Here is a 13,605-nt window from a genome sequence, read left to right as displayed (position 1 = left end):
TCTCTTCAGGTCAAATGGTTTCCACTTTTTAAGGCCCTGCTGGGAGGCTCTTTCACCTTTAAACATTTCTCACCCTCCCTGACCACACACACACACACACACACACACACACACACACACTTCAGAATAACCCCCCCCCCCCTTCCCTTGAACTCTCCTGCACATCTCTGTTCATCCCTCATTGGTCTCCCTATGGACCAGGTGCCTCTCCCCAATTCTAGACTGAAGACTCTTGGTGCGGAGGGATGCATGCTATGTATCTCCGTATCCTCTCCAGGACCACCAAAGGAGGTCCCTGAATGTGACGGAGGCATGCATCTGCTGCTGTTGCATGAAGGGGTATCTTCAGATGAAAATATGGCATGTTGTATGTACTTTTACAGAAATGGCTCTTTGTAACTGACCTGTGCAAAAAGCAAACTGATTGCATACATTGTACAAAGCCTTGTCTCCACCTGTATGTTCTGAATGGTGTGGTTTTCTTTGACATCCTACAAGTCTCTCTCAAGCGCTCTCTCTCTCTCTATCTCTGTCTCTCTCCCTCTCTGTCTTTTTAAATGAGCCCTGGTATTTATTTCCATTATACTTCAGTAGCAAGAAAGTTTTTAAAAGACAGGGAAGTTTCCTGAGTAAGAAATAGCTTGTATTCTAACAGAGGTAAACACTGTAAAGTGTGTGCTGCTTTCATTTAATTGATTACCCATGAGAAAAGAGAATGTGTTTGATTTAAAAAAAAAAAAAAAAACCGAAATAGATTTAGATTGTTATCTTGCTTTGCAGTCACTTTGTAAAAGTGTTTACTTGCTTCCACACTGATTCATTTTGTCCCCTGATTCATTTTGTCCCCTGTTTGTCTCTTGATCATCACCAGAGATCTGGGGTGGTTTGCTCTGGGTGAATAAGCTTGATGATTTGCAAACACTTTCCCGTTTCATTTTCTATGGTGTTATTATTACTAAAGGATGTCTGAGAAATCTTTAAGTCATTTTGTTCTTAAACATGGTGTCCTAGTTTTTTGTTTGTTTGTTTTCTCGTGTTCAAATAAGACGCCAAGGAGCTGTTGTAATTATTAAACTGATTGATTGTTACTTTCAAAATGGAATAAAGAGGATGAAATGAATAGATGGCTGTCTTTTCAAAGTAAGGCATGTCTTCTGCATAGCTGGAAACTTTGGTTTTATTTTGCAGTTAAAAGTGACAGCTTAAAGGAATACTGCAATGTTACATAAGTCACCATGTCTAATTATAAAGCGTAGTAAATCACTGAAAATTTTAATCTCAAATACAATGGAAAATGGAGCAATCAGCAAAGAACCTGACAAGCAAAAGCAAATTAGAATGCATGAAAGTGTCTCTCATTTGAATATGTATAGAATAGTAAAACTGAGTAGTATACTCCTTGTTTCATGTTTTACTTTTCTATCTGCAAATCAAGGCTAGTGTTTTAACCTCTGTGTGTGTATTATAAAGTCTGGGAAATGAAGTCATGAATTTAGACCATTTGCAGGAAAGGTTTGTAAGTCTGATAAAGTACAGTCTCAGTTCCACAAAACATACATTGTAAATCCTTAATTAGGGCATTATTCTAAACTGACTTCTAGCTAACTGGGCAGAAAATCATGGAAATTAGGGAGGGAGGGACAAATTTTGTGGCCTATCCACCAGAAACTAATGTCTTACTCCAAGCTTGTTTCTGGGTGGTTTCTTTCCCAAGAAATCTGCATTTGGCCACAAGCACCATCCCTAGGAAGTGAATAATTATATGACCACAAAAATTTGGATTCTTACTGCTGACCTAGATGCATTAGAAACAAACTCTAGGCCATTAGGTAAAAAATATTGCCTTGGCACAAAAATGTGTATGTGTTTGTTTTAAGGAAGTAGAAGCTCATTAATAAACTTCCCAGCTAGGCGTGAGCTACCAAGTATTACTCATTGCCGTGTGAGTGACAGGACTGGCTATTCTGCTACTAGTTCCCATAAAAGCTGAAGCTAAAAGCCCAATTCTCACCTACCAAAACAAAGCAAAACACAGAGTAAAGGTCATAGAGATTATTTGGAGATGCACCATAACATTCATTTGGCAGTAGTATGTGCAGACATGAATCGGATTTGAAGGCAGACTTCTCTCAGCATAAAAATCAACACATAGTTGTTATAGAATAAAAAAAGACATCTTCTGGAAGTGATTTTTATTTTGAAATGATTTGCACTTATTCCTTCAATAAATATTTCTGGAACAGCTACCGTGCCTCAGACCCTGTTCCAGGTATGAGACTCCATTATAACAAGAAATAATCTCTCGGAGGGCTGTGGTTTAGCAGAAAAGACAAATATTAAAAAAATATATATTTGTACAGATAATCCACATCAATTACGTGATGCCAGGGGAAATTTCAAGCAGGATCCCCATCGTGGGGGAAGACATGGAACTAAAACGTACAAGATGAGCTAGGATGCATGTTGCCAGCATGAAGGCTGACAACTGAAAGAGTTTGCCTTTGGAAACCTGGAGGAGTGCCTATTTGCTGGTTCTTTAGTCAGCAAAGGAAAGAGTTTCAAATAGCGTGGCATAGACCACTTTAAAGATCTGGGGCCTTTATTCTATGACAATTGGGACCTACTCAAAATCTTCAAGCTCAAGAGGGACGATGTGATGTCACCCGCACTGAGTTTCTGGTGGCCAAGCTCTAACGGTCTCTCACTCTTTGCAATTACACATATTCTAAGAATGGTTAGTTTTATCTCCTGTCTTTAATATGAAAAACTTTTTTTTAAAGAAATATGTCGGGATCCCTGGGTGGCGCAGCGGTTTGGCGCCTGCCTTTGGCCCAGGGCGCGATCCTGGAGACCCGGGATCGAATCCCACATCAGGCTCCCGGTGCATGGAGCCTGCTTCTCCCTCCGCCTGTGTCTCTGCCTCTCTCTCTCTCTCTCTGTGACTATCATAAATAAATAAAAATTTAAAAAAAAAAAAAAAGAAATATGTCATTTGTAGCAAAAGATTCCAGGCAGATATTTGAGCAACTCAGATTTACATGCAATCAGAATGAGAGATCCGTAACAATACGGGTTCTCAAGCCAGATTTACTGGTTTCTCACTTGGACTCTGTCACTTGCTACCTTAAGGGAGTTACTTAATCTTGTGGAGCTTCAGTTTCCTCATCTATAAAATATGCATAAAACATAGGACAATAATGCCATTTAGCTCATGAGGATTAAATGAATAAATAGAACTTAAGGACTATAAACATAAAACACATAGTTATGGACTCAGAAAGATGATCCGTAGTAGTAGTGGTAGTAGTAGTAGTAATAGCTAATATTCTTTTTTTTTTTCGTAGAGAGGATTGGATATTGATGCTACTTGTGTTTCTGATTTTTTTTTTTTTTAATCCTGATGGTCGCTATTTATTGAAATTGTTATCTTTCAATTTCGCAACGTGGTAAACAAAACTATCTTCTGTGATTCAGTGTTAATCACATTCAATCACCCCATTGATTTAGGTCATAATTTCTGATACGGCCTAGACAGATATATTATATCCTATATATAATATAAGACAGATGTATACATTATGTGGTCTGACAGATATATCTTTCAGTATTTTAAATTCACTTTGAAAAACAATGAGACATTATTGATGGGCCTCTAAAGTCACCATGGTATGCTGTCCATACAGGTGGCCTCATCGTCACTGAAAATTTTCATTGCTACGTACTCTCTTCTTTTCACATTACCAGTTCTGCTCAAGAAAGCTATAGAAATAGTGGTTGTTACAGATTGAAAATGTCCTCCCACATATTTTTGTTCCAACTTTGAAGAAATTGAAACTCTGTATATTTTTCCTTCATATCTGCATCTAGAGTTACTGAATATTAGAGTTATACCTTCCTGCTTTCTGCTCAGCCCCATGTTTCCTTGGTATATGATGGTGACAAAAATTTCTTGCAGACTTCAGATGCTCGTGATTCTAATTTTGTTCATTTGGTCATTACTTCAAGGGAATACTGGCTTAAAGCAGAATGTGAAGTTTATTTTTTCTTAATTGAGCTCTCCACAGTGTAAAGTGGGAATATTTGGGTTGAGTTTCAACTTCAACACAATTCATTTCCTGGATTTGCAAATGCTATTGTCTAGTATTTGCCAACATTGCTGACCACCTGATCGCCCAACGTGTATTTTATTTGTCTCACCTGCGGTTGTCTGGCATTGGTTGGGGCTTTTTGGGAGCTCTTTCCTGAGTTATGGAATCTCAGACCTCAAAGGAATCTCAGCACTTTGCGTCAGAACATAAAACCGTCTAGTAAACCCTCTGCCTGCTGTCAGAAGTCCCTGTGTGCTTAGGTGCTTTATTCTCACATGTTTATTGGAAGGGATGAGTGTATTTTACCTCCAAATGTTCACTTTGGGGGATCATTTGGAAGATAAAAGAAGGGAAATATTTTACAACGAAAAAAATCTGGTCTTGAGAATAACGTGATGCTAAATAAATTCTTAAGGTTGAAGGATTGTACTTAAACTTGACATTATAACACAAATATCTTCTTGGCTGCGGATGGAGCACTTTAAATTCTAGCATAAAAGAAGCCATCATTCCTTTAGGTGAGGCAGGTGATAGAAAACTAAAACACGACAAGTATTTCTCCCTAAGGCAGTGCTTGTTGAAAAGTCACTATCCTGCTGATATTTGGGGATGAAAATGTAGTACCGCCTGCTAGCACATATTTGAAATGGATGTTTTGTCAAGCCAGGGTCAGGAGGAAAACCGTTTTCTTTTCCCAAGAGGTAGCTTTAGAATGTTCACGAAAGTCCTGAGGTGAAAGGTTCCCTCAGCTGAGGAAAGCATGTGCATGCTGCCTGGAACATTGTTGATTTTTAAGCTTGGCCTGACCAATCTGTCTTAAAAAGTAATAATAATAATAATAAAACAGGTTATCTCATTTTTTGAAAGTAGCCTCGTGGCACCCTAAAATAGCTTTGTGGATGAGTGTGGCCATTCACCGGAATGTTAGAACTGATGTGCCTTTTATGTTTGATCCTCAGAATCAATCTCCTTATAGGAAGCTAAGGACCAGGTGGTGCATGTGCCTTATACGGAGATTTTTCAGCACGTTAGTGGCACAGGGCTGGGGGTTAGACCCCACATCACCCAGTCTCAGTTTGGAGTTCTTTTGTGTTACTCGGATCTATTCAGGAATGTAAGTGCCAAAGAACATTTAATTCCTTAGCTTGGTCTTATAGTAAGTCAAAGATTATAGATACAATTTCTTGAAATAAAATTTGGGCAAGTGATTGTTTCCTGTGACAAGGGGACATTTAAATGGAAGTAAACAAGTTGTGATTTTACCTCCCAGCAGTAACCTGTCCTATTCCTGATTTGGCTCTCATTTTTTAAATTAACTTCTTGCTATAGACTGTGGCTCTTATTGCCATGTGGTCATAAACTAGCTATTACAGATAGTAGTATCTGATGAATAGAACTTACACAATTTCTCTTATACAGATAAATTGGAGGAGAAAGAGTTGCAGGAGCACAAATTACATCTAAGTCCCTCTTTGCATTTCACTGGTCAAATGACTTAATGGGGATCCTTTTTTGATGTTAAATTCTTTTATAGGAAAGTGATGACAATGCCAACTTTAAGCATAAACTCAGGTATTCAATACTGAGTTTTGTTTACAGTGCTACATACTGGCACATTATTTCTGAGCAGATGAGAAGAAAATTTAGGCTCACATTATTTTCAGATCTTAAGATAACTTATTAGTGTAATCCAGGAAAGAAAAAGAGATGAAACTACAGGGATTGCATTTATAGGATACTCCTAAAGCAGTGCCCACTCAGGAAAAATCCAGTCTTCTATATTTTAGTTCTAATCATCCAAATTGAAGTTCAGTGAAGAAATAAATCAGACCCTACAGATGGCTATGAGAATGAAAAAGGTGGAAAAGAGGAGAAAAACAGGAAAATACTCTTTTCTGTATTTGGAATAGTTCTTACCTATACATACTCTTTTCTGATGGTAAAAGCAAACAGTTTGAGATTGAGCCCCTGAGTATCTCTTCACTTCCTGACAGTTCCGTGTTTCAGAACACCCCCAAGGTATCCTGGGATTACCTGAAATATAAGTCTCAGGGAACAAGGTGTGTTTCATCCTTTCTGTGGTCAGATTGGCTAGTCTGTGATGAACCTGAATATATTCCAGTTATAGATGTTGCTAAAAAAAAAAAAAAGAAGAAGAACAACAACAACAAAAAAGCAAAAAAACAACAAACTAGGGTCCAGGGGGTGAGTCTTCTACTTCAAAGTTATTTTATAGGAAATGAGGCATCTGTCTGAAGCCAGAGGAAATCAATTGTTATACTTTATCCGGTATATTGTGTTCATTTTGCCTTTCAGGATTTGTGGAAAGATGCTGCCTCCTCTTCCAGATGTGTTAGGGTAGATAGATAACATTTCCATTCATTCATTCATTCATTCATTCATTCATTCACTCATTGCGTATCTACAGAGTATGTGAAGTTTATTTCAAGATCAAGATACCTTGTGGCTAGAAAGGAACAATTCTTATTTCATTTCAAATATTCTAATATTTTTTGTTGAATAAGAAATACATGGGACATAGGAGACCCCATAGAGTTCTACTGAGGGCAGTTTTTTTTTTTTTTTTTTGACTAGCATGAAAATGTCCAGTTCTAACTTCTGAAGCTCTTCTCCTGGTCATCATAAATAGGCATTACATTAGCATCCTAGCATAACACCCCTCCATGTTCATGGAATTATAGTAAAGAAGGGGCACAGGCATTACTTCCTTTACCCCACCAGCTTCACTTCCGTGGAAAATGAATTTTATCCTCATTAACCTGGTACAGAGCTAACTCCATACATACATACAAAAGTGTATAGTTGCAATGGGTTCCGGTTCTTTTTTTTTTTTTTTTATGTTTTGCTATCACCATTTTGAAACAATAATCTACGACCCAGAGGCCCTGCATTTTCATTTTGTAATGGGTCACACAAATTATTTTGCTGGTCCTGCCTACATAGTGCTTATCTTCTTGGCTACGTCAATCTGCCCTCAGCCTCCAATCCCACTTTGTGGACATGTCCACTCTCTTGTCAAATCAAAGAGGCAAATAAGAAACTGTTGCTGTTGTTAACTGAATGCTCCTTAAATTAACCTCAAAAGTACTCTTTCTTATGGCAAATTTATGACACTGATTTTTAATAAAGATCTGCAAAGTATCCAAGTAGATTCCCAATCATGCAATTCCTACTTTGTGTTCTAGGCAAATTAAAAGCAAGTAGTGTTGGTTTTATGCTTTTAAATGGTTTTGAAAGACAATTGAGCACACTACTTGACATATGTTTCCTTAAAGTAAAATTCGAAAAAAGTTTGAATTGAAATGTGTTTTCCCACTTTTGTCTTGGATTGTAAGCAGCCCTGTGTCTAAAGCTGAGAATTCCAATGCGTAAGTGGAGGCATTAGCATTGGAAGCACACTCTGTTGTTATTAAGTAAAATATTTCCCCTGAACTGTATAGAATTAAAAATGCTGGCATTTAAAAGCTTTGCCATCAGCACCTACAGCGCTATGAAATGACTGGGAATATGGTTTCTGCTTTTTTAGTACCACCTGATATGTTCAGTTCTCCAGCTACACCAGGGGTCTCCTTTGTGCTTCCCAAGTAAATGCATTCTCTATTTCTCTTAAGTCCTTCGAGAAGCACTGAGTGTTTGCTCACTGGCTTTTAAAGCTGGACCCCAAACTTTTCTCTTTACATATATTGAAAAAAAAAATTCAAAGGGCTATGTTTCTTTGTTCTCATCCAAGCCCACAATTAGCCAAAGTTCCATTCTGTGTAGCTGGAAGGAGGAGGAAAGGGGTGGCTCAACAGGCATTTTACTGCCTGTGAGAAAGTGCTCGGCGGGTTTCTTTGTCCTTTCTGTCAGGGCCGACTGCTTCCCTAATTGTAGTGCTGTAGGGAAGCACGTGCCTCTATGAGCATTATCTGATTCCTACAGGACGTACAGGAGTGCTTTGCATGCTGACCCTTAACTTGAACACAAATAATATCTTTGCAATCCCATTCCTAGGCCCCTGCTGCTGGCCTGCATGCCTCCAGACTTGAGTTCAGCTGGGGTTGGGAGTGTGGACACTGGGGCAAGGGGTGGGGGCTCCTATGTTGTTCGCTTCTCCCCTAGTTGTGTCACCTGCAGTTTTGGCCTCACCTGTTAAAAGAGTACACATTGAAGCTGGACCAGAGGACAGGAGTAGGAGCTGCAGAAGTCAGAGGAGAGAGAAGGCAAGACAAACAGCTGCTCTTGTCAGCAGGGGGAGAAGTGTAAAGAGATTAATAGTTATTTGAAGAGCAAATGGGGACGTGGCATTCGGGCAGTGGAATGCGAATGTATAAATGTCCTGGGATGGGCATGCGGCCTGTAACATTTAGCCAGATGCTCTCTGGACTGAATGGAATGGCCGAGTTCGTCCTTTCGCCTCCCTGTGGGAAATACCTAAAGTTTAGTCGAATAATTCAGTGTCATTAAGATTTTCATCCACCTTCTATTTCTTTGTGAGCTTGCTTGTTCTTCTCCATCACTTGACTTGGTCGGGACTCTGCAAGTGCTACCTCAACGGAAGCACCTGACTCCTCATTTCCTTTATAAAATCTGTATCAACAAGACTGCTTTTTCTCTTCTTGCTTTTACTTTGTTCCCCCTTCCTGGGCTTGAAGAGACAATGAGATTGACGTGGGTCAGAAGTGTTTACACGGGGAAAACTGGACCATACAGTGGGTGCCACTTCTGGAAACTGTCCCATTTGCGTCCACTTTAGGAATGCTTCGAATTATCTCATCGGGCTGACAGGTGTGCTGGTGTTGGGCAGGGCCCTGGACTCCATCAGAGTCAGAAGATTTGGTTTCAGAATTCCCACTCTTTGCTTATTAGCTGGTACTTGAGTAAATCACTCCTGCTCTCTGATAGTAATACATTTGTGTGTGTGTGTGTGTGTGTGTGTGTATTAAATGACAAGTTAACTCATTCTTTCCATACACATCATATCTAGTGCCTACTCTGTGCTTGTTGGCACAAAAGACATAAGAGCATCTGGCAGAGGAGCTACATGAGCTAATACACTTCTGAATTGTATCAAATATAGAATGTTAATCATAACGAGATGGGATTCCTCTTCCACATGTTCTATGCTGGCAAAGAATAAACTGCTACAAAGAAAATGAAAGAATGGATAAAAAATTAGGCTGTGTTTGGATGACATACTAGCATGCTACATTTAAAGATATCTAGATGGCTTTCCCTAACCTTGCTACCTGTGTGCTTCTCCAGTCTCGAAGAAGTGGGTCCTTGTGGGGTGGGGGTGGAAGCATTCTTGTTACCCTGGGGCAGAATTTAGAGTGTAAGACTACAAGGATATTTGGAGGACATCTGATTTTGCTCCATATACAATTATTTGATGCTTCAAATCCCCTTTAGAACATACCATCCAGTGGTCTTTCTCATTCTAAATACTATGGCAGGAGGGGGAAAATACAAAGAAATAGGAGGTGGTATTTATTTATTTTAAATACCTTTTTTTTTTTAAGATTTTATTTATTCATGAGAGACACACAGAGAGAGGCAGAGACACAGGCAGAGGGAGAAGCAGACTCCCTCCGGGGAGCCCGGTGTGGGACTCCATCCCAGGACCCTGGGATCACGATTTGAGCCAAAGGCAGATGCCCAACCGCTCAGCCACCCAGGTGCCCCTTAAAGACCTTCTATAGAGCTACTGAGCCCTGAACATTGTTGCCCAGTTTACTAATAAATGCATATTTTACTTTATTTTTAAATTTAAATATAGTGGACATTCAATGTTACATCAGTTTCATGAGTAGTGATCCCAAGGCTCTGCCCTATGCTTTGCTCCCGTGCACGTGGCCACTGTCTGATACCATGCAACGCTTCCACAGCATCACTGTGTGCTTCTCCTCTCAGTCGCTCCTCAGGGGACCACAGTCTCCAAAGGCTGCACAAAACCCCGTGTGACCTGTGCCAGGTCCTGACGAAACACACACAGGCCTCAGACGTCCCTTGGTCCTCCCTATGACGAAGCGGTCGTTTGGCTCGGGCTGTGAGGTCTCAGAGGCCCAAGGTGCATTTCTGTAGAATGCACGCCCGAAGCGATGCCTTTTCGGAGCCATGGCCTGCCGCTTGAAACAGCTAACACTGGGGTTTCTGGGCGTCCCGCAGCCACAGTACACGAACCTGGGGCTCCTGAACAGCATGGACCAGCAGATTCAGAACGGCTCCTCGTCCACCAGCCCCTACAACACAGACCACGCGCAGAACAGCGTCACGGCACCGTCGCCCTACGCGCAGCCCAGCTCCACCTTCGACGCGCTGTCCCCGTCCCCCGCCATCCCCTCCAACACCGACTACCCGGGCCCGCACAGCTTCGACGTGTCCTTCCAGCAGTCCAGCACCGCCAAGTCGGCCACCTGGACGGTAAGCGCCCCCGCCCCGCCCCGCCCCGCCCCGCCCCCGAGGCCTGCGCAGGGACCACCTGCCACAGCTTAGAGACCCGCGCCCTGCGCAGGGACCACCTGGCCACAGCTTAGAGACCCGCGCCCTGCGCAGGGACCGCCTGCCACAGCTTAGAGACCCGCGCCCTGCTCAGGGACCCACCTGCCACAGCTTAGAGACCCGCGCGGGCGCCCCACGCCGTAGAGACCCGCCGCGGCTGCCAGCGGCCTTTCGTGGCTGGGTCTTTAACACCGAGCAGAGCGAGGAGAAGTGCCCCTGGGTGGTTAGAGCCCCGATGCGGGAGCCGAAGCCCAGGTTCTGGCTGGTTCCTAACAATGTCACTGACCTTTCGTGGCTGGGTCTTTAACACCGAGCAGAGCGAGGAGAAGTGCCCCTGGGTGGTTAGAGCCCCGATGCTGGAGCGAAGCCCAGGTTCTGGCTGGTTCCTAACAATGTCAGCAGATCTGTGCCTGCCTGCTTCACCCCGGGGGGTGGGGGTTGGGGTTGGGGTGGGAGGGGGTCCATCCTGCATGGGGGTGGGGGGATGGGGCTGGGGTGGGAGGGGGTCCCTCCTGCAAAAGTTTTTTGGGAGACTCTAAAGCATTGTGCTAACAAAAAGTATCATGAGCATGGGATACGTAATTGCATGTCCAAGAATGCAGGATAGTGATCAGTCTCATTACACTGAAGAAGTAAAAGTCCTTTTTTTAAAGATTTTATTTATTTATTCATGAAGATTTTATTTATTTATTCATGAGACACACACACACACACACACAGAGAGAGAGAGAGAGAGAGAGAGAGAGAGAGGCAGAGACACAGACAGAGGGAGAAGCAGGCCCTGTGCAGGGAACCCAACGTGGGACTCGATCCCGGCCTCCAGGATCACGCCCTGGGCCTAAGGCAGGTGCTAAACCACTGAGCCACCCAGGCTGCCCATAAACGTCCTGTTAGTATGCGATTAAAAAAATAAAATCGCCAAAATGGAGTAATAAATTAAAATCTCACTTATTACCGAAGGGCGAAGTTTGCTTATACATGTAGACTCTGTAGCACGAGTCATGACTTAACTGATACTTAGGAATTTAATACATTTAGAATGTTTTTTTCCTCAAAGAAGTCTCCAAAACTGTACATCAGAATCCTCAATTAGTCCAAAGAGACTCCGATTAAATCGTTGAAGAAAAAAAAAAAAGGACTTTACGTATATAATGTTTCCAAGAAAACATAGAGATATTTTCAAAAATTAGAAAGGTGTAAGAATGTTTATTCTCTTTCAGAGTTTGTTTTGTAATGTATTATAAATAAAATTCATATGTAAGGGAGGAGACTTACAAGACCGGTTTTAATTACTTGATCAAAGAATGCCCAACACCAAAGTGGCATGCATGTTTTTCAAGCAACTTAAAATTTGCATGGATTATAGAAGTGCTTCCCAATATTATCACCTTATTGAGAAGTAGCTTTACAGTTGTTTTAACAGTTTTTTTTCCCCCATCTTTGGCAAATAGGTTTCTTTGGAAAGTATTTTACTTTTTATGTTACAGCATCTAGCTCGCTATAGCACTAATCCAACTGTATATCCTTTATAAAACAATCTACATTTGTGCCACTATGTCCCATGTAGTTTCACATGTGTTCCCTCATTTTGTCTTTACTTCTTAGTGAGCCAGGTAGGACACAATTTATGATTCCCATTTTCCTAGCAAGAGAAGCTTAAGAATGTGGAGGTTAAGTGACACCCCTCAAGGGACAGAGGCTTTTGTGTAGCTGGACCTATTTCTCATTGTCCCCTCCCCCACTAGATTGTGTTCTTTTTCTCCCATTCCACATCAGGATGTTCAAAATGGTCTAAAATTTTATTTTTGTGCTTTTCTTTCATGGTTTGAGAAGCGGTTCTGTCACGGTTCATATTTCAAACGTAAAGTCTAAGTATGAGCCTAATATCTGATCTTCCTCCCATGTGTTATTTATCAATTGTGTCACAGTCTTGAGTGTCTTTTATATTAATAATCCTGGAGAATGGATCCTAAAGGTGAGTAAACTTAGAGTCCATTGGCCTTAAATAAATATTGGTTGATCGATCTAAGTAATATTTTGCTGAAAACCTGCTGGAATAGCCATTTTATAAATGGAGCATGATGTGCGTTAGAATAGAGGTCGCTGCTTGGGTGTTCACAATCCCTGATCTTCCTGGCTAACAGGTTCTTGTTTGCATACTCAGGCCGACCTCCACTATGTTAGGAATAAGCACGTTGGAAGGGCTGATTGAGGCCCTTACTGAGCCCACTAATGATTGAGCATTTCCCTTCTAAAATGCTTTAAGAACCATGGTTGTGGAGCTTGCTTCAAGTGGAACATTAAATCCCATCTCCCCTCGCCTCCCTCATCACTTCCTCATACAGAAATCTTAAGGTTTTTCTCAGATTGAACATCATTCTGAACCATCAAAGAAAGCCCCATTCTCAGAGAAGTAAATTGTGTCACAGAAAAAAAAAAAAAAAGGCTGGGGAGACATACCTAAGTGGTAGGTTAAAAAAGAAAGAAAATGTCTTACGGAGCATACTGGTAAAATTTCCTTATGAGGGACAGCAGTGAGATCAGTACCCTGCGTGAAGGGGTAGGCAGTGCTGCAATGGGGAGGGCCCCTGTTTGGGGGTCAGAATACCTGGATTCTAGACATGATCATCTTTGTGACTTTAGCCAAGTAACTTCGTCTTTCTCGAGTTCAGTTGGTACCTTTGTGAGGATAAGGATGAGTCCGGTGAAACCTGCTTTCTTTTCTTTTATGGTGAAGTCCTATTAAATAATCATCATAGGACATTTGTAGAAGGACCTAAGTTCTCATTATGCATTTTGCCTGCCATGAATGAACAGCCTTGATTAAGCTGTGTTGCCTTTCTTGGCTTTCTTCCAGTCTACCCTACAGATTTCATGAGACAAGGTGATTGAGTTAGATGTCCATTCTCTCCTACTAGAGTATCACATGGTGTTTAGAGTTTTAGTTTTAGTAAGTACGTTAGAAAACCATCAGTTTTCTTTTAGGCCCAAGTGCATTTCTCCTAAATTTAGGGCA

The 13,605-nt window shown here is 41.5% G+C and overlaps 1 protein-coding gene across 7 annotated transcripts in view; it reads left to right on the top strand.

Moving 5' to 3' along the window:
* Positions 1-13,605, top strand: part of TP63 (tumor protein p63) — a 221,487-nt gene that overhangs the window by 126,852 nt on the left and 81,030 nt on the right. For all 7 annotated transcript variants that reach the window (XM_041731978.1, XM_041731976.1, XM_041731975.1 and 4 more), the window contains one exon: positions 10,257-10,511. In XM_041731978.1, coding sequence (XP_041587912.1) covers positions 10,257-10,511 — 255 coding nt within the window. The remainder of the gene's footprint in view (positions 1-10,256; positions 10,512-13,605) is intronic.

Source organism: Vulpes lagopus, chromosome 17 (genome assembly GCF_018345385.1).
Source record: "Vulpes lagopus strain Blue_001 chromosome 17, ASM1834538v1, whole genome shotgun sequence".
NCBI lineage: Eukaryota > Metazoa > Chordata > Mammalia > Carnivora > Canidae > Vulpes > Vulpes lagopus.
The sequence above is the reverse complement of the archived record's forward strand: the minus strand, read 5'-3'. Positions and strand labels throughout refer to the sequence as shown.